This window comes from Anomaloglossus baeobatrachus, chromosome 8 (assembly GCF_048569485.1).
Source record: "Anomaloglossus baeobatrachus isolate aAnoBae1 chromosome 8, aAnoBae1.hap1, whole genome shotgun sequence".
Classification (NCBI taxonomy): Eukaryota; Metazoa; Chordata; class Amphibia; order Anura; family Aromobatidae; genus Anomaloglossus; species Anomaloglossus baeobatrachus.
In genome coordinates this window covers 2,275,992-2,298,244 of record NC_134360.1, presented here as the reverse complement: position 1 = coordinate 2,298,244, position 22,253 = coordinate 2,275,992, and the positions used below count along the sequence as shown (strand labels likewise).

The 22,253-nt window shown below is 51.6% G+C and overlaps 1 protein-coding gene across 5 annotated transcripts in view; it reads right to left on the bottom strand.

Moving 5' to 3' along the window:
- Positions 1-273: 273 nt before the first annotated feature.
- IQSEC1 (IQ motif and Sec7 domain ArfGEF 1) overlaps positions 274-22,253 on the bottom strand; it is a 1,387,106-nt gene continuing 1,365,126 nt past the window's right edge. For 4 of the 5 annotated variants that reach the window (XM_075321240.1, XM_075321241.1, XM_075321242.1 and 1 more), the window contains 2 exons: positions 5,584-5,633; positions 274-4,854 (listed from right to left, as the gene is read on the bottom strand). In XM_075321240.1, coding sequence (XP_075177355.1) covers positions 4,324-4,854; positions 5,584-5,633 — 581 coding nt within the window. In that variant the 3' untranslated portion in view covers positions 274-4,323. The remainder of the gene's footprint in view (positions 4,855-5,583; positions 5,634-22,253) is intronic. The other variant, XM_075321244.1, reaches the window with a different exon arrangement.

Below are 22,253 nucleotides of genomic sequence, written 5' to 3'. Positions count from 1 at the left end.
CTGGGAAGAAGAAAAAGCAAAGAAACTAGAGTATGATCTCCAGCACTTCAAAGAAGGTTAAAAATATTTATTGAGGTTCTATTAAAATATATCCATCGATCATGAAAACAGTGAGGGGGGACACATTAAGAGAAATCCAACATGTTTCAGCTAGTAGAGCCTTATTGGCAATCCTTGAATAAGGATCTACTAGCTGAAACATATTGGATTTCTCTTAATGTGCCCCCCCTCACTGTTTTCATGATCGATGGATCTGTTTTAATAGAACCTCAATAAATATTTTTAACCTTCTTTGAAGTGCTGGAGATCATACTCTAGTTTCCTTTTCTGTTCTGCCTGAGGCCAGGGCAGCTCCGTGCACCAACACCGATCCTGACCTGGACTTTAGGAAGGGTGAGCTGAACTACTTTTTCTATTTTCTGTAGAAGAAAAAGCAAAACCAGAAATTGGTCTCATTATGAAGGGGTTAAAAGGTCGGACATTGACTTACAGAATAGCTATGGTAGTGGCTTTCTTAAATTTGGAGGGGTTTACAGGGGAAGCCGGACCCCCCATAAAACGTTCAGATTGTGGCTGGTGAGCAGGAACCTTACTTGAAAACAACTTTTGTAGCCACCGCGTCAAAGTAAACTGCACCACAGTGTAGACACATAAATGGCAAAGAGCAGATCCCAGACCCCCAATGGGTCCGACAGCCGGGGAGTGGACATGAGCGGCACTGGCGGTGGATGATAGCATTTGCCATATCCAAGTAGTAAAATCAAGGCGTCTACACTAATGTGCACGAGGCCTGAAAGAACTAGGCCTTTGTCTTCCGGACTTCTCCAAGGTGACATTAAGACTGCAAAAAGGAAAATGCTCAATTGAATGATAATGAAGAATACAACCAATATGCCGCGTCTCCTCTCTGCCGGAATTACACCGAAATTACAGATCATTTCTATAATAAAGTACAGAGGTAAGAAGGGAAGGCGCATAGTGTAATATGTTATCACCTTACCTCGGTTAATATGAGTAATACTGATATATTCTGCAAATATACACTATATAGAATATCTACTATAGATGACATGCAGAACCGCTGCCTTACTAGTAAGTTGTATAGCCTGTGAGGAACAGAACTGAGCCTTTCTATGAGAGCATGGAGTGGGCAAAAACCTCCAAATATTATGGAAGAGCTGTGACCTCTGCAGTGTACAAAGTGAAGGGAGACCCTGCAAAAATGGCCTCTACGGAGACAAGTGCTTCAAGATTTGCAAGTAGTAACTTGATAGATGCCATGGTGTCGGCAAGAATATTCTAGAACCATCAACCAATTGCAAATTTTACTTAATTTGGTTATTGGGTACCAGGTGTAAGACATTGATCTATCCCTTCCTCTATGCGCCTGTCTTTTCAGAACCAGACTTTGGCCACCATTTATTGTGCCAGTATTTGCCACAAAATTAGAAAATGATGTTAAAAGTGGTAGAAACTCTAAGGAGTGTGTGGTTTTCAATATAAAGGGAAGCTGTCCGGCGATTCATGCTGCTGATACCATGGCCACTGCAGCCCTGCTGAATGATCGCAGCGCCTGGGGAAAATAGCCAGCTGGGAACCATAGCTAGGGACTATAGCCGGTGACCAGACTACTCCGAGGACCATAGCCGGGTACCATAGCTGGAGACTAGACTACTCCGAGGACCATAGCAGGGGACCAGACTACTCCGAGGACCATAGCCGGAGACCAGACTAGTCTAAGGCCACCACTGGCCGTCTCCTCCCAGCACTGCTACAAGTGACTGACAGGTCTTTCCCTATGTACAAGTCAATCACGCGCAGGAGCGCTGTGAGGAAACGGCCAGACTTTCAAAGTATATTCTCTCTGAAACACTGGAGCATTTCAGAAAAACATATACTTGGCTGTAATCGTGCGATTACAAGCTGCCATTCTTGCTGCCCGTGGTTTGGGAAACATGAATCACCTGACAGGTTTCCGTTAAGATGAACTAATTTCCAATAAAACTAGAAATGGTGCAGGCTTTGGCATAAATCTGTGCCGGCATACAGCAGGGATAGTTTGCATTTTTTGCCTCTCAGACTCTCAACTGAAAATTTGAGGGGACTTTGCCTTTTCTGCCAGATGGGACTGATACGCAGCAGATTTTCCACAGTCCATGTTTTTTGCATAAGAAATATCTGCATTTCACCAGGAAAGTGGAAGCGTCTGAAGTGGAGATGGACATCTGCAGTGGATCAGCCGTGCTGTTGTGTAGATTATTCCAGCCATCTAAAGGTACCGTCACACATAACGAGATCGCAGCTGAGTGACGGTTTCTGTGACGCAGTAGCGATCCCGTTAGCGATCTCGTTATGTGTGACATCTACCAGCGATCAGGCCCCTGCTGTGAGATCTCTAGTCATTGCAGAACGGTCCATGCCATTTTCTTCAAAGGCGATGTCCTGCTGGGCAGGAGGCATCGCTGTGTTTGACGCTGTGTGACAGAGTCACAGTGACTGCTGAGATCGTTATACAGGTCGCTACTGCGACCTGTATTGTTCCTACATTGCTGGTAAGGTCTGACTGTGTGACATCTCACCTGCGACCTCCCAGCGACTTACCTGCGATCCCTATCAGGTCGCATCATTTTCGGGATCGCTGGTAAGTCGTGTGTGACTGGGCCTTTACACTGGCGTCTCGGTAAACATTGCCCATTGTCTTCTGGCACAATTAATCAATATAGAAGTGAATGCAGTCTCTAATCATCAGTATGGGACCTTTTCTAGCTGGTTAATTGGTTTCCACTATTTTTAAGAACGTTTCTATGAAGATATAATGTGTGCACAATGTGACCCTAACCCCCTAATGGGCAGTTTCCAACTCTAGTTTTCTACAGTACATATCATGACTAGTATCGGCCTCTGTCACCAGCATTGAGCGGACTACAAGGAACAGTCTCTGTTTCTCACAGGAAACAAACATAGGCCCATATTGTTCTAGGAGCTAACGCTTTAATGGACATGGCCACAAACATCAGACATGTAGCTAGTTCCTCGGCAGGGGTATCTCTGGCCTATGAAGAGTTACACAAAGAGATTGGTTTCTGCTGGTATCAATATGGAATATGTCATGGGCAAGGTACAGAGTAGAAATCCGCAAATTCAGTTGCTGCTTTCATCACAGTGAAAATATTGTTTGGATTGGTTTGTAAAATGTGTGTAAATACAACGTAACCCCGGGTCCACAATGAAGAGCAGAAGTAACGACATCAAACACCTCTGGATTGAGGTGACTCGACACATGATGGGGACTCTCGGGAACTGAGATCTGTAGAGTTGGTGCCGGTGAACTGTTACAGTAAAATCTCCATTCAGTAGCACTCAACAATTGAAAAAAGAAGACAAACTTAGAAAAAAACAAATGAAAAAACACTGCTAAAAAAGTCTGAAAATACATTCTCTGCTATAAAAAGGTCTCAAATGTTTTGCTCCTAGTTTCAGAATCAAATGAACGGTGACAGCAAGACACTGCAGACAATGGCGAGAGGATCCACGGACGCGGTACGATGCGAGTACACGAAACACACATCTAGATTTATGTGTTTACAAATCGTATGTATATATATATATATATATTTATATATATGTAATATAAAAAGGTAGATCATGAAAATTCACAGTTCTTACAGCCGTTAAAGTGTCCAAGGATCGCTATGGTCAATGGTCGGTTACTCTACAACTGCAGGGTTCTTCCGCTCACCTGGAAGAAGACAGCGTAATACTGAGCTGTTTTTTTATGGGGTTTTTTTTCTCTTACAATAAGAATAATTTATTCTTTTATACAAGCAAAATGTATCTAGGGCAAATACGGAAACTGTCAGAATCATTGGCACATATTAATATTATTACTGAGATTGCTTGGTTTAGGAAAATATTGTAACCTCTTCATAATGTTCCTACAAACTACATGAATGTGAAAATGCTTGTGAGTCAATATTGCTAGAGGTGAAAAAGAATTTTTAAATATATTTTTTTCAAGTACAATAATTTAAGGTACTAATGTGTAGACGCACGCAATACATTAAGAAGATGCTATATGTGTCTGTGTCCACCCACGTGGTAGAACTAGAGTAATTAGCTACAAAGTATCATCAACCAGGCCAGTGCCGGAGGGTTATATTCCTTTTCTGCCGTTCTTCCATTGACTTGCTACTTCTATATAGTAATTAAATAATAAATAATGCTCCTCCTGTCAATGTGATAGTAACGAACGCTGTGGGGCCGGGGAGATCCTTCTTCTTTCCCCGGATTTCCCCTGCTTGAACCTCAGGTAATATGATGCATCTAGACTATTGTGCTAATTCCGCTGTGTTTGGGTTTGGTGCTCGTGGACGTTGAAGGGACCTGCTGAGAGTGGTGGTGCTGTGCATGCTGGGAGTGTGCCGCGTGGCCGGAGTGGGAGTGCTGTGTATGCGGGTGCTGAATGTAGGATGCATGGGAAGAGTGCTGTCCATGTGGGTGGTACTGGTGCGGCTGGATGTGCTGGGGAGGGTGGTAGTGATGATGATGGTGATATGGCGGCGGGTTTTGTGGCACGTGGCAGTACTGTGAGTGTTGTGCGTGTACTTGTGCCTGTGTTTGCCCCTCGGCTTGTGCCAAGTGATGACTTGTTGGGTGCTGTTGATGTGAAATCAATGTAGGATGCTGTGGTGGTGCTTGTCCGGCTACGAGATGGCCTTGGGAAGATGGCTTCCCTCTCTTGCTACCAAATAAAGAACCTAGGAGGGAGGAAGAGTTAGGTAAGCTCTGACGAGAGGCACATTCCCGAGTTGAGGTGGCTCGTCTGCGCATGTGAGGGCTGCTAATGATGGACCCCTGAAAAGGAAGCATAGAAAATACAATTACACAATTTGCAGCAGTCCAATATTATCCAAAAAGACAACACTGCTATAACAATCTACACAGCTAAGCTACGACGAGCCTCCTGAGGTCACTGCCATGTCCCACTGCCAATAGCTCTGCAGTAACCAGACACTTCACCATAACACTACAGCTATCTAAGCTAAGTACACAGGTGAGCTAAGCCTGTGAGCTAAGTCTAGGCCAGGGCTTAAGGGGACGGGCATTAGGCGGTCATGGGACACAATTATCGGAGGTGAACACACAGAGATAGGTGGCTGAGCACATGATCAGTGTAAATTAATGGTTCAAGATGAATGAAATCTCATGAAATCCACATTGACGTAATTGTTAGATTTGTCATCTGTCTACCTGAGTACAACCTTCCCTGGACTGGATCAATTAACAGTGTGGTCATAATATTTATCACACTAACAGATAGGCGGGAGTGTAGAGATAGTAAGGACAGAATGGGCAGCCAGTGGTCCCGAGCCGCCGTGAGAAGGAAGCAGACAGCGGTGTGGTGGGGTCATGCTTCTAGGAGGACGACTACGAGGAGCCAGGAGCCTCCTCACATTAAGTGTTTGAGTGAGAATCCCGGGCATGCAATATCTGAGGCAAGCAGAATACAGAGGAACAAAAAAAGTGTTCAAGTGAAAGGAAAGGATCAAATGCATATCACATCCAGCTCGGCATCCTACTTACTTCCATATTGCTGTCTAGCGATCCTGCACTGCTGCGCCGCCCACGCTTGCCTGCCCAGGACATGCAATACCATAGATTAGACATAAGATCTGGGTAACACAAGTCTTCCCCTAGCTGACAATCTATTCATTATATTCACTAAGCAATCAAAGCTGACACATGTAGCTGCTCTCCTAGCGCTGTGCTTCCCTAGAGGTGTAATGCCACAAGGCCTGGGAGCCACCGCTCACCACCGTGCTCTCCAGCCACCAACCTCCAGCTTCCAGAAGACGTTGCCAGGGTATGTGAGATCTCCAGAAGAATTCCGGCAGTATACTGGAAGCCATGTAAAGGTTAGGAGATAGCTAATACGAGATACGGAATTTTGGGTCAAAGGTGGTCCTGAAAATTATCACCCTGGTGTAATGGAGATAAATGAGTACATTAAGCAACATCCTCTATGTCTGAGAAGTGTCCTGATCCTGGTGCCCTCAGATCTCCTTCCAGGTGTAAAGGGGGCTGACCACTCCTTTCAATAGCTAAGCCGGACCCCTGCTCTTCTCAATGGCAGACACGGGGCTGGTGTAGCCATTGAAATAAGTGGTCATCCAGATCATGACCCTTCACTGGTCACACACGACACAAAACAATGTGCAGGAAGTAGACCAGCCGCAACCCAGGACCGGAGCTGTAGACGGGACCATAGCTGTAGATGGGACCGAAACTGTAGACAGGACCAGAGTTGTATACAAGACCGAAGCAGTAGACCGGACCAGAGGTGTAGATGGGACCCGAGCAGTAGACGGAACCGGGGACGTAGACGGAACCGGGGACGTAGATGGAACCGGGGACGTATAAGGGACTAGAGCTAGAGAATGGACCGGAGCTGCAGACAGGACTGGAGCTGAAACTGAGCAGCACTGTTCAGTAGACAGGACCCGAGCAGTAGACGGGACCGGGGCTGTAGGCGGGACCGGAGCTGTAGGCGGGACCGGAGCTGTAGGCGGGATCGGGGGCTGTAGGCGGGACCGTGGGCTGTAGGCGGGACCGTGGGCTGTAGGCGGGACCGTGGGCTGTAGGCGGGACCGGGGGCTGTAGGCGGGCTGCACCGTTCAGATGGGAAACATTGGTAAGATGCATAATTTAATCATTTATCACCTCTGACCACATTGATTTGGATTGTAGACCCCCTGTGAAGCCTCATGGCATTAGACCATCTAGAAAATAGGACGTATAATAATAAATGAGGCTGGAATGAGAAGCCAATTACATGATTCACATTGTCACGATTACATGGGAGGGGACGCCCGTCCCTGATCTCTACACATGGCAGGCTGCAGGAGATGATTGTTACACATGAGAGATGAAACCTTGTGATCTATGGGCTCTAAGATCAGCAGCTACACTGGGACCAGTCCGGCCCGGCTATGGGAGAGGCGGCTAGCTACACGGCCACACACAGGAGCTTACTTGCACGGGTTTTGCCATTTCTGAACAAGAACATAAAAGCTGCAAAATGACACTGGATGATTAGTGAAGCAACGAATGGAAATGAAACATTATTATGTAACACACAATATGTATACTGCAAAGCGTCAGTCTATATACTGCAGGTGTATATTATATGAAGGTGTACAGATATATACGGTCAGGACGGGACCTTTATCCTGTAGATTTGTGTCACAATGAAGGATTAGTGTTCAGGTTGTGGCTTCATATAATGTAGCAGGGGCAGACATTGGTGCAGCCACCGGGGCCCCGGAGGTCAGGGGGCCACATCCAGCTCCAGAAGAGAAGGAACTGTGCAATATGAGAAGATATTGCATTGCAGAGGGCCCGTATACCGTCCTCCAAAGGAGCTCATGTACCGTTCTGCACAGGGGCCTGTGTACCATCCTACACAGGGGCCCGCATACCGTTCTGCACAGGGGCCCGTATATTGGACTGCAGAGGGTCCGTATACAGTCCTACAGAGGGGCCCGTATTCGTCCTGCACAAAGGCCCGTATATTGGACTGCAGAGGGGCCCGTATACCGTCCTACACAGGGGCCCGCATACTGTCCTGCACAGGGGCCCGTATATATTGTCCTGCACTGGGGCTCGTATACCGTCCTGCACAGGAGCCCGTATATCGTCCTGTACAGGGGCCCATATACTTCCTGCATGGAGACACCTCTCCATAAAAAATGGGGGTGCACCCCATGTCAGCTTTTAATATTGAATTGGCTCCCTGCAGCCACCTGGGAGTCAGAGAAGCATCGAGGTGTCTTTCCCCATGCTGATTGCCATTTTCTGTCCCCCCCCCCCCATACTGTTAGGGTCTTCCAGACAAATGCTTGAGTTCCCCATTGACTTCCATTCTACTCTGTACGCGAGGTGCGCCCATGCATTCCCTGTAGACTGTGAGCCCTCGTGGGCAGGGTCCTCTCTCCTCCTGTAGACTGTGAGCCCTAGCGGGCAGGGTCCTCTCTCCTCCTGTAGACTGTGAGCCCTCGTGGGCAGGGTCCTCTCTCCTCCTGTAGACTGTGAGCCCTCGTGGGCAGGGTCCTCTCTCCTCCTGTAGACTGTGAGCCCTCGCGGGCAGGGTCCTCCTGTAGACTGTGAGCCCTCGCGGGCAGGGTCCTTTCTCCTCCTGTAGACTGTGAGCCCTCGCGGGCAGGGTCCTCTCTCCTCCTGTAGACTGTGAGCCCTCGCAGGCAGGGTCCTCTCTCCTCCTGTAGACTGTGAGCCCTCGCGGGCAGGGTCCTCTCTCCTCCTGTAGACTGTGAGCCCTCGCGGTGCAGGGTCCTCTCTCCTCCTGTAGACTGTGAGCCCTCATGGGCAGCGTCCTCTCCCCTCCTGTAGACGGTGAGCCCTCGCGGGCAGGGTCTTCTCTCCTCCTGTAGACTGTGAGCCCTAGCAGGCAGGGTCCTCTCTCCTCCTGTAGACTGTGAGCCCTCGCGGTGCAGGGTCCTCTCTCCTCCTGTAGACTGTGAGCCCTCATGGGCAGCGTCCTCTCCCCTCCTGTAGACGGTGAGCCCTCACGGGCAGGGTCTTCTCTCCTCCTGTAGACTGTGAGCCCTCGTGGGCAGGGTCCTCTCTCCTCCTGTAGACGGTGAGCCCTCGCGGGCAGGGTCCTCTCCCCTCCTGTACCAGTCTGTTTTGTACTGTTAATGATTCTTGTACTAGTTTTTATGTATACCCTTTCTCACTTGTAAAGCGCCATGGAATAAATGGCGCTATAATAATAAATAATGATAATAATACTAGGAGTGTCTGACCTGCTCGAGTCCAGTACAGTCAAGCAATTTAGTACTTGCTCACTCTAGGCTAAAGTGATCGTCGGTGTTTCGCACTTTCATGCGTTTTGTCACAAAAGTCAATGAAAATCCTGACGTTTTGTGCACGTTGCTTTTTTTCCCTTTCACATTTGGTGCAGAACATCAATTCTTTCAGCATTTTTGCAGCGTTTTTCCACCAAGAAATGCATAGAGAATGCATGAAAAAACGTGGCAAAACGTTACTTCTGCCAAGAGATGCAGAATTGATGCAGAAATTTCAATGTGCGCACATAGCACTAATGCCAGTGCGGAGGCGGTGGGACTCTTTGGTGATCTTTGAACCCCAGCGCCATCCACTGCCCCCCAAGACCCTGAACCTATCAGCGTTCTCACCTTCCTTAATAAACTATATGTAACTCTTAAAAAGTTCCCTAAAAAGTTCAACTAAAAACCCCCATAGTAGTCAGGGGAGCAGCGGAGTAAAGTAAGACCAGTACCTGCCGCCTTTGAGCTTACCGGAGTCCATTACTCCATACCGTATATCTCATGACTATTACATTATTACACTATTACTCTGTCCTTTCTCTTAGTATTTACAGGTTTCTATATGAACAGTCTTATGGCCAGAGGGCTCACCCAAGACCAAGCTATAATGAAGGATCTGGACACTGTAGTGCAGGGGTGGGATTCAGCCGGTTCTGTCCGGTTCGGGAGAACCGGTTGTTAAAATAGCAGCCGGTTCCCCGAACCGGCAAGAAACTGCTCCGGCGATCCGGTTCCCTGTATTCGTTTGTGTTAGTGTCTTTAAGACTCTTAACACAAATGAATCCCCGTACCTCCGTACATGCCACACGTCCGGGTTCAGTGGAGCCTGTCTGCTTCCTGACCCGGCGTGCAGCGACGTGCTGACGCTGCAGAGAGGTCACGGCAGTGTGGGTGAGGTAGCTCCTCCTCCTGCTGTCTGTCAGTGTGCAGTGAGCCGCGGAGGATGGAAGACAGAGGAGAAGCCGCCGGTGCTTGAAGCAGGTAAGCGCTATATGGGAAAAGGAGTCATATGGGACAGGATCTGCAGTGGAAAAGGAGCACATGGGATGAGATCTGCTGAGGAAAGAGGCCATAATGGGATGGGATCTGCAGTGGAAAAGGAGCACATGGGATGAGATCTGCTGAGGAAAGAGGCCATAATGGGATGGGATCTGCTGAGGAAAGAGGCCATAATGGAATGGGATCTGCTGAGGAAAGAGGCCATAATGGGATGGGATTTGCAGGGGAAAGGGGCCATAATGGGATGGGATTTTCAGGGGAAAGAGGCCATAATGGGATAGGATTTTCAGGGGAAAGAGGCCATAATGGGATAGGATCTGCAGGGGAAAGAGGCCATAATGGGATGGGATCTGCAGGGGGAAAGGGGCCATAATGGGATGGGATCTGCAGGGGTAAAGAGGTCATAATGGGATGGGATCTGCAGGGGAAAGAGGTCATAATGGGATAGGATCTGCAGGGGAAAGAGGCCATAATGGGATGGGATCTGCAGGGGAAAGAGGCCATAATGGGATAGGATCTGCAGGGGAAAGAGGCCATAATGGGATGGGATCTGCAGGGGAAAGAGGTCATAATGGGATGGGATCTGCAGGGGAAAGAGGTCATAATGGGATGAGATCTGCAGGGGGAAAGAGGCCATAATGGGATGGGATCTGCAGGGGGAAAGAGGCCATAATGGGATGGGATCTGCAGGGGAAAGAGGCCATAATGGGATGGGATCTGCAGGGGAAAGAGGCCATAATGGGATGGGATCTGCAGGGGAAAGAGGCCATAATGGGTGGGATCTGCAAGGGAAAGAGGCCATAATGGGATGGGATCTGCAGGGGAAAGAGGCCATAATGGGATGGGATCTGCACGGGGAAAGAGGCAATAATGGGATGGGATCTGCAGGGGAAAGAGGCCATAATGGGATGGGATCTGCAGGGGAAAGAGGTCATAATGGGATAGGATCTGCAGGGGAAAGAGGCCATAATGGGATGGGATCTGCAGGGGAAAGAGGCCATAATGGGATGGGATCTGCAGGGGAAAGAGGCCATAATGGGATGGGATCTGCAGGGGGAAAGAGGCCATAATGGGATGGGATCTGTAGGGGAAAGAGGCCATAATGGGTGGGATCTGCAGGGGAAAGAGGCCATAATGGGATGGGATCTGCAGGGGAAAGAGGCCATAATGGGATGGGATCTGCAGGGGGAAAGAGGCCATAATGGGATGGGATCTGCAGGGGGAAAGAGGCCATAATGGGATGGGATCTGCAGGGGGAAAGAGGCAATAATGGGATGGGATCTGCAGGGGGAAAGAGGCCATAATGGGATGGGATCTGCAGGGGGGAGAGTCCACATTGGATGGGATCTGTAGGGGAAAGAGGCCATAATGGGATGGGATCTGCAGGGGAAAGAGGTCATAATGGGATAGGATCTGCAGGGGAAAGAGGCCATAATGGGATGGGATCTGCAGGGGAAAGAGGCCATAATGGGATGGGATCTGCAGGGGAAAGAGGCCATAATGGGATGGGATCTGCAGGGGGAAAGAGGCCATAATGGGATGGGATCTGTAGGGGAAAGAGGCCATAATGGGATGGGATCTGCAGGGGAAAGAGGCCATAATGGGATGGGATCTGCAGGGGAAAGAGGCCATAATGGGATGGGATCTGCAGGGGGAAAGAGGCCATAATGGGATGGGATCTGCAGGGGGAAAGAGGCAATAATGGGATGGGATCTGCAGGGGGAAAGAGGCCATAATGGGATGGGATCTGCAGGGGGGAGAGTCCACATTGGATGGGATCTGTAGGGGAAAGAGACCACATGGGATGGGATCTGTAGGGGGAAAGGAGCCACATGGGATGGGATCTGTATGGGGAAGGTCGTCCGTTCCAATTTTAGCAGGCTCCTTTAGTAATAATTTTTAAAAATTGTAGAAAAATGTTTAATACAATATGACTGACAGTGACTGGAACAGCTGGTGCTGGACAGGAGAGTGAAGGTATAGGAGGGGAAGAAGGGGAAAGAGATTTTACGTTAAATTACTTGGATTTTTTGGTTGAGGAAAGTGCGTGAAAATGGGTGTGGTTACAGAATGGGTGTGGTTTTCAAATGGGCGGGGTTTACAGAGAACCTGTTGTTAAAAATTTGAATCCCACCCCTGCTGTAGTGGCCGCTCCCAGGGGCTGCAGCTCAGCTGCCATTGAAGAGAGAGCTGCAGTACCTCAATACAGCCAGTACACAATGTATGGTGCTGTGGTGCCCCAGCTCTGCGCTACTGGTAACAGCTGACAATGGCGGTGCTGGATCCCAGTGATACTGATTTATGAATAGGTCATCAATATCTTAGTCCTGGACAACTCCTTTAAGCCATGGATATACTAGTTTTAAAGGGAATCTGTCAGTAGGTTTTTGTTCCCCCATCTAAGAGCAGCGCAATGTAAGGGCAGAGACCCTGATTCCAGCATTGTGTCACTTACTGGGCTGCTTCGTGTAGTTTTGATAAAAATCACTGATTAATCAGCAGGAGATTATCATTACAGGACTACTTGGTGTGCTGCAGGTAGTCAAGCAGATTCATGAGCTCTGTATAACTGCTAGATCGGCACAGAGGAAACAACAGACAGCTCAGTAAGTGACACATCGCTAGAATCAGGGTCTCTGTCTCTACATTATGCTGCTGTCAGATGGGGGAGCAAAAACCTATTGACAGATTCCCTTTAATTCACAGGACAAACATTCAAAGCTTGTGTCCATTAATGACAGCTGCAGAAAATAAATTAATAAAAACAACAACAACAAAAGGTCCATCAGCAGGACACATGGCTCCATCAGCAAAACGCAGAGTCCATCGGCAGGACACATGGCTCCATCGGCAGGACACATGGCTCCATCGGCAGGACACATGGCTCCATCGGCAGGACACATGGCTCCATCGGCAGCACACATGGCTCCATCGGCAGCACACATGGCTCCATCGGCAAAACGCAGAGTCCATCAGCAGGACACATGGCTCCATCGGCAGGACACATGGCTCCATCGGCAGGACACATGGCTCCATCGGCAGGACACATGGCTCCATCGGCAAAACGCAGAGTCCATCAGCAGGACACATGGCTCCTTCGGCAGCACACATGGCTCCATCGACAAAACGCAGAGTCCATCAGCAGGACACATGGCTCCATCGGCAGGACACATGGCCCCATCGGCAGGACACATGGCTCCATCGGCAGGACACATGGCTCCATCGGCAAAACGCAGAGTCCATCAGCAGGACACATGGCTCCTTCGGCAGCACACATGGCTCCATCGGCAAAACGCAGAGTCCATCAGCAGGACACATGGCTCCATCGGCAGCACACATGGCTCCATCGGCAGGACACATGGCTCCATCGGCAGCACACATGGCTCCATCGGCAAAACGCAGAGTCCATCAGCAGGACACATGGCTCCATCGGCAGGACACATGGCTCCATCGGCAGGACACATGGCTCCATCGGCAGGACACATGGCTCCATCGGCAGCACACATGGCTCCATCGGCAAAACGCAGAGTCCATCGGCAGGACACATGGCTCCATCGGCAGGACACATGGCTCCATCGGCAGGACACATGGCTCCATCGGCAGGACACATGGCTCCATCGGCAGGACACATGGCTCCATCGGCAGGACACATGGCTCCATCGGCAAAACGCAGAGTCCATCAGCAGGACACATGGCTCCTTCGGCAGCACACATGGCTCCATCGGCAAAACGCAGAGTCCATCAGCAGGACACATGGCTCCATCGGCAGGACACATGGCCCCATCGGCAGGACACATGGCTCCATCGGCAGGACACATGGCTCCATCGGCAAAACGCAGAGTCCATCAGCAGGACACATGGCTCCATCGGCAGCACACATGGCTCCATCGGCAGGACACATGGCTCCATCGGCAGGACACATGGCTCCATCGGCAGGACACATGGCTCCATCGGCAGGACACATGGCTCCATCGGCAGCACACATGGCTCCATCGGCAGGACACATGGCTCCATCGGCAGGACACATGGCTCCATCGGCAGGACACATGGCTCCATCGGCAGGACACATGGCTCCATCGGCAGGACACATGGCTCCATCGGCAGGACACATGGCTCCATCGGCAGGACACATGGCTCCATCGGCAGGACACATGGCTCCATCGGCAAAATGCATGGCTCCATCGGCAAAACGCAGAGTCCATCAGCAGGACACATGGCTCCATCGGCAGGACACATGGCTCCATCGGCAGGACACATGGCTCCATCGGCAGCACACATGGCTCAATCGGCAGGACACATGGCTCCATCGGCAGGACACATGGCTCCATCGGCAAAACGCATGGCTCCATCGGCAAAATGCATGGCTCCATCGGCAAAACGCAGAGTCCATCAGCAGGACACATGGCTCCATTGGCAGGACACATGGCTCCATCGGCAGGACACATGGCTCCATCGGCAAAACGCAGAGTCCATCGGCAGGACACATGGCTCCATCGGCAGGACACATGGCTCCATCGGCAGGACACATGGCTCCATCGGCAGCACACATGGCTCCATCGGCAGGACACATGGCTCCATCGGCAGGACACATGGCTCCATCGGCAAAACGCAGAGTCTATCAGCAGGACACATGGCTCCATCGGCAGGACACATGGCTCCATCGGCAGGACACATGGCTCCATCGGCAGGACACATGGCTCCATCGGCAGGACACATGGCTCCATCGGCAAAACGCAGAGACCATCAGCAGGACACATGGCTCCATCGGCAAAACGCAGAGTCCATCAGCAGGACACATGGCTCCATCGGCAGGACACATGGCTCCATCGGCAGGACACATGGCTCCATCGGGAGGACACATGGCTCCATCGGCAAAACGCAGAGTCCATCAGCAGGACACATGGCTCCATCGGCAGGACACATGGCTCCATCGGCAGGACACATGGCTCCATCGGCAAAACGCAGAGACCATCAGCAGGACACATGGCTCAATCGGCAAAACGCAGAGTCCATCAGCAGGACACATGGCTCCATCGGCAGGACACATGGCTCCATCGGCAGGACACATGGCTCCATCGGCAAAACGCAGAGACCATCAGCAGGACACATGGCTCCATCGGCAAAACGCAGAGTCCATCAGCAGGACACATGGCTCCATCGGCAGGACACATGGCTCCATCGGCAGGACACATGGCTCCATCGGCAGGACACATGGCTCCATCGGGAGGACACATGGCTCCATCGGCAAAATGCAGAGTCCATCAGCAGGACACATGGCTCCATCGGCAGGACACATGGCTCCATCGGCAGGACACATGGCTCCATCGGCAGGACACATGGCTCCATCGGCAGGACACATGGCTCCATCGGCAAAACGCAGCGACCATCAGCAGGACACATGGCTCCATCGGCAAAACGCAGAGTCCATCAGCAGGACACATGGCTCCATCGGCAGGACACATGGCTCCATCGGCAGGACACATGGCTCCATCGGCAAAACGCAGAGTCCATCGGCAGGACACATGGCTCCATCGGCAAAACGCAGAGTCCATCAGCAAGACACATGGCTCCTTCGGCAGCACACATGGCTCCATCGGCAAAACGCAGAGTCCATCAGCAGGACACATGGCTCCATCGGCAGGACACATGGCTCCATCGGCAGGACACATGGCTCCATCGGCAGGACACATGGCTCCATCGGCAGGACACATGGCTCCATCGGCAGCACACATGGCTCCATCGGCAAAACGCAGAGTCCATCGGCAGCACACATGGCTCCATCGGCAGGACACATGGCTCCATCGGCAGGACACATGGCTCCATCGGCAGGACACATGGCTCCATCGGCAGGACACATGGCTCCATCGGCAAAACGCAGAGTCCATCAGCAGGACACATGGCTCCTTCGGCAGCACACATGGCTCCATCTGCAAAACGCAGAGTCCATCAGCAGGACACATGGCTCCATCGGCAGGACACATGGCCCCATCGGCAGGACACATGGCTCCATCGGCAGGACACATGGCTCCATCGGCAAAACGCAGAGTCCATCAGCAGGACACATGGCTCCTTCGGCAGCACACATGGCTCCATCGGCAAAACGCAGAGTCCATCAGCAGGACACATGGCTCCATCGGCAGCACACATGGCTCCATCGGCAGGACACATGGCTCCATCGGCAGCACACATGGCTCCATCGGCAAAACGCAGAGTCCATCAGCAGGACACATGGCTCCATCGGCAGGACACATGGCTCCATCGGCAGGACACATGGCTCCATCGGCAGGACACATGGCTCCATCGGCAGCACACATGGCTCCATCGGCAAAACGCAGAGTCCATCGGCAGGACACATGGCTCCATCGGCAGGACACATGGCTCCATCGGCAGGACACATGGCTCCATCGGCAGGACACATGGCTCCATCGGCAGGACACATGGCTCCATCGGCAGGACACATGGCTCCATCGGCAAAACGCAGAGTCCATCAGCAGGACACATGGCTCCTTCGGCAGCACACATGGCTCCATCGGCAAAACGCAGAGTCCATCAGCAGGACACATGGCTCCATCGGCAGGACACATGGCCCCATCGGCAGGACACATGGCTCCATCGGCAGGACACATGGCTCCATCGGCAAAACGCAGAGTCCATCAGCAGGACACATGGCTCCATCGGCAGCACACATGGCTCCATCGGCAGGACACATGGCTCCATCGACAGGACACATGGCTCCATCGGCAGGACACATGGCTCCATCGGCAGGACACATGGCTCCATCGGCAGGACACATGGCTCCATCGGCAGCACACATGGCTCCATCGGCAGGACACATGGCTCCATCGGCAGGACACATGGCTCCATCGGCAGCACACATGGCTCCATCGGCAGCACACATGGCTCCATCGGCAGGACACATGGCTCCATCGGCAGGACACATGGCTCCATCGGCAGGACACATGGCTCCATCGGCAAAATGCATGGCTCCATCGGCAAAACGCAGAGTCCATCAGCAGGACACATGGCTCCATTGGCAGGACACATGGCTCCATCGGCAGGACACATGGCTCCATCGGCAGCACACATGGCTCAATCGGCAGGACACATGGCTCCATCGGCAGGACACATGGCTCCATCGGCAAAACGCATGGCTCCATCGGCAAAATGCATGGCTCCATCGGCAAAACGCAGAGTCCATCAGCAGGACACATGGCTCCATTGGCAGGACACATGGCTCCATCGGCAGGACACATGGCTCCATCGGCAAAACGCAGAGTCCATCGGCAGGACACATGGCTCCATCGGCAGGACACATGGCTCCATCGGCAGGACACATGGCTCCATCGGCAGCACACATGGCTCCATCGACAGCACACATGGCTCCATCGGCAGGACACATGGCTCCATCGGCAGGACACATGGCTCCATCGGCAAAACGCAGAGACCATCAGCAGGACACATGGCTCCATCGGCAAAACGCAGAGTCCATCAGCAGGACACATGGCTCCATCGGCAGGACACATGGCTCCATCGGCAGGACACATGGCTCCATCGGGAGGACACATGGCTCCATCGGCAAAACGCAGAGTCCATCAGCAGGACACATGGCTCCATCGGCAGGACACATGGCTCCATCGGCAGGACACATGGCTCCATCGGCAAAACGCAGAGACCATCAGCAGGACACATGGCTCAATCGGCAAAACGCAGAGTCCATCAGCAGGACACATGGCTCCATCGGCAGGACACATGGCTCCATCGGCAGGACACATGGCTCCATCGGCAAAACGCAGAGACCATCAGCAGGACACATGGCTCCATCGGCAAAACGCAGAGTCCATCAGCAGGACACATGGCTCCATCGGCAGGACACATGGCTCCATCGGCAGGACACATGGCTCCATCGGCAGGACACATGGCTCCATCGGGAGGACACATGGCTCCATCGGCAAAATGCAGAGTCCATCGGCAGGACACATGGCTCCATCGGCAGGACACATGGCTCCATCGGCAGGACACATGGCTCCATCGGCAGGACACATGGCTCCATCGGCAGGACACATGGCTCCATCGGCAGGACACATGGCTCCATCGGCAAAACGCAGCGACCATCAGCAGGACACATGGCTCCATCGGCAAAACGCAGAGTCCATCAGCAGGACACATGGCTCCATCGGCAGGACACATGGCTCCATCGGCAGGACACATGGCTCCATCGGCAAAACGCAGAGTCCATCGGCAGGACACATGGCTCCATCGGCAGGACACATGGCTCCATCGGCAGGACACATGGCTCCATCGGCAGGACACATGGCTCCATCGGCAAAACGCAGAGACCATCAGCAGGACACATGGCTCCATCGGCAAAACGCAGAGTCCATCAGCAGGACACATGGCTCCATCGGCAGGACACATGGCTCCATCGGCAGGACACATGGGTCCATCGGCAGGACACATGGCTCCATCGGGAGGACACATGGCTCCATCGGCAGGACATAACTGATTTTTGGCAGTCTGTGGTGTGTGACCACCATTGACGTCTCTATATTCTACTTTTCAAAAAAGGTAAAAATTCCAAAAATATTCAAAGATAACTGTTATATAACATGTAAGTTCTTATAGAGTGGTGTATATAATATATACCTGTTTGTGTGAATGGTGGTTTGTGAGGGAGGATTTCATCAGGTGTAACTAGTATATGTGGTTAGTGTAACAGGTTTAGACAGTTACTACCAACTTAGAATGTAGAGGATTTCAGGACAGAACATGGAGCTGTTAAAAGGAATCTATCACCCGATTTTGCTACAGCACCTGAAAGCATCATGATGTGGAGGCAGAGACCCCGATTCCAGATACGTGTCACTTACTTTACTGGGCGCTGTCGTTTAGATTATAATTTTTCTCTGCTGCAGTTCTACCACTTCTCTGAATGAAGAACTATGTATAACCCCGCCCACATCCCTCCTGACTGGCAGCTTCCTGTGTATAACCCCACCCACACCCCTCCTGACTGGCAGCTTCCTGTGTATAACCCCGCCCACACCCCTCCTGACTGGCATCTTCCTGTGTATAACCCCACCCACACCCCCTCCTGACTGGCAGCTTCCTGTGTATAACCTCACCCACACCCCCTCCTGACAGACAGCTTCCTGTGTATAACCCCGCCCACACCCCTCCTGACTGGCAGCTTCCTGTGTATAACCCCGCCCACACCCCTCCTGACTGGCAGCTTCCTGTGTATAACCCCACCCACACCCCTCCTGACTGGCAGCTTCCTGTGTATAACCCCACCCACACCCCTGACTGGCAGCTTCCTGTGTATAACCCCACCCACACCCCTGACTGGCAGCTTCCTGTGTATAACACCCACCCACACCCCTCCTGACTGACAGCTTCCCGTCTATAACCCCGCCCACACCCCTCCTGACTGGCAGCTTCCTGTGTATAACCCCACCCACACCCCTTTCTGACTGACAGCTTTCTGTGTATAACACCCACCCACACCCCTCCTGACTGGCAGCTTCCTGTGTATAACACCCACCCACACCCCTCCTGACTGGCAGCTTCCTGTGTATAACCCCACCCACACCCCTTCCTGACTGACAGCTTTCTGTGTATAACACCCACCCACACCCCTCCTGACTGGCAGCTTCCTGTGTATAACACCCACCCACACCCCTCCTGACTGGCAGCTTCCTGTGTATAACCCCACCCACACCCCTCCTGACTGGCAGCTTCCTGTGTATAACCCCACCCACACCCCTCTTGACTGGCAGCTTCCTGTGTATAACCCCACCCACACCCCTCCTGACTGGCAGCTTCCTGTGTATAACCCCGCCCCCACACTCCTCCTGACTGGCAGCTTCCTGTGTATAACCCCACCCACACCCCTCTTGACTGGCAGCTTCCTGTGTATAACCCCACCCACACCCCTCCTGACTGGCAGCTTCTTGTGTATAACCCCACCCACACCCCTCCTGACTGGCAACTTCCTGTGTATAACCCCACCCACACCCCTCCTGACTGGCAGCTTCCTGTGTATAACCCCGCTCACACCTCTGATTGCCAGCCTCCTGAGTATAATCCCGCCCACATCACTGATTGCCAGCTTCCTGAGTAAAACCCCGCCCACACCACCAATTGGCAGTTTCCTGTATATAACCCCGCCCTCACTACTACTTGGAAGCTTAGTTGTATAACCCCACCCACATTACTAACAGCTTCCTGTGTATAACCCCACCCACACCACTGGATTGGCAGCTGTGTATAATCCCGCTCACACCTCTGATTGGCAGCATGCTGTGCACACTGTGCATAGGCAGAAAGCTTCCAATCAGTGGTGGAGATGGACAACATGCCAGCAATCCTCTACTGATAATCTGTTGATGAATCAGTGATTTTATAAAAACTACAGCATGCAGCCCAGTAAGTGACATTGCTGGAAGCAGGGTCTCTGCCCTTACGTCATGCTCCTCTCCGATTATGAGGAACAAACCTGGTGACAGATTCCCTTTAATTAAATCTTTATAGAGCGTTTGTATTGTAAGATGGAAATTCGAGGTGCAGGGGGATGATCAATAACAGAAAAATATCTACAATTATCAGATTCTATCATGAAAATTACAAATCAGATGTGAACACGAAATAATGAAAGTGATGAAGACGAGTTCTACGATCACGCGGCAGAGGACGGAGACACAAGGAAAACCCCCGGCGACACGGAGCGAGACTGGAGCCACTCCATTACTGTGTTCTCTGCATGGAGTCTTTTCTATTTCAGAAATATCCACCTTATCATATATGTAAATGAGCGGTTACGATCTATGGGCGGGGCACTGATCTCCCTGAGTCTCCGCCTTCAGGGATTAGTGTAAAGAACAGGGGGCGTTACCAGTGTGAAACATGTAGATCAGGAGAGCGGACTGTCAGTCATTACATGTCTCACATTGGTAACAGCCCCCGTCACTTACAATAATACCTGGAGGCGGAGTCTCACAGATATCAGTGCCCCGCCCATAGATCTTAACAGCTCATTTACATATAAGAACAACCTGGATTTCTCTGGAATAAAACATTGGATTACACTTATCAAGGGATCATTGTATTCAGCTTCCTCTGGCCTGCTGCCCAATTAGACGGCTCAGGAGGGGCGAGCCTACCGACAGACTCCCTCTAATAAGGACGTTCCAGGCCGCGACACTGACCAACCAACAAAATGAATGATTGCATCTTTATTCATGTCACTGAGGGAACGCAGCTTAGAACGAGGCTTGGCTTAATGGGGCAAAGTAATGGAAGACACCGATGAGTGATGAGTATGATGAGGATGGTGGTGGATGAGGAGGATGGTGGTAAATGATGAGGATGGTGGTGGATGATGAGGATGGTGGTGGATGAGGAGGATGGTGGTGGATGAGGAGGATGGTGGTGGATGGTGGTGGATGAGGAGGATGGTGGTGGATGAGGAGGATGGTGGTGGATGAGGAGGATGGTGGTGGATAGTGGTGGATGAGGAGGATGGTGGTGGATGAGGAGGATGGTGGTGGATGAGGCGGATAGTGGTAAATGATGAGGATGGTGGTGGATGAGGAGGATAGTGGTAAATGATGAGGATGGTGGTGGATGAGGAGGATGGTGGTGGATGAGGAGGATGGTGTGGATGATGAGGATGGTGGTGGATGAGGAGGATGGTGGTGGATGAGGAGGATGGTGGTGGATGATGAGGATGGTGGTGGATGATGAGGATGGTGGTGGATGAGGAGGATGGTGGTGGATGAGGAGGATGGTGTGGATGATGAGGATGGTGGTGGATGGTAGTGGATGAGGAGGATGGTGGTGGATGAGGAGGATGGTGGTGGATAGTGGTGGATGAAGAGGATGGTGGTGGATGATGAGGATGGTGGTGGATGATGAGGATGGTGGTGGATGAGGAGGATGGTGTGGATGATGAGGATGGTGGTGGATGAGGAGGATGGTGGTGGATGAGGAGGATGGTGGTGGATGATGAGGATGGTGGTGGATGATGAGGATGGTGGTGGATGAGGAGGATGGTGGTGGATGAGGAGGATGGTGGTGGATGATGAGGAAGGTGGTGGATGATGAGGATGGTGGTGGATGATGAGGATGGTGGAGGTCATATTAGATGGATATTACGGATGGGTACAGATGATAATGGACATAAAGATTGAATGATATCCTGTAACGCGATGGCGGTGGTAAAGTCACAAATGGCGGGTAGATTCGTATCCTGCCATTATCACATATACCGCGCTTGTACATATCAGCAGCTATATCAAAGCCTGAGTTGCTTTAGTAATGGCTACAAGGCATTTTCCAGCTCAGGTCTCGGTCATCCAAGTATGGTAAGATGCGCCCATACACAAACCC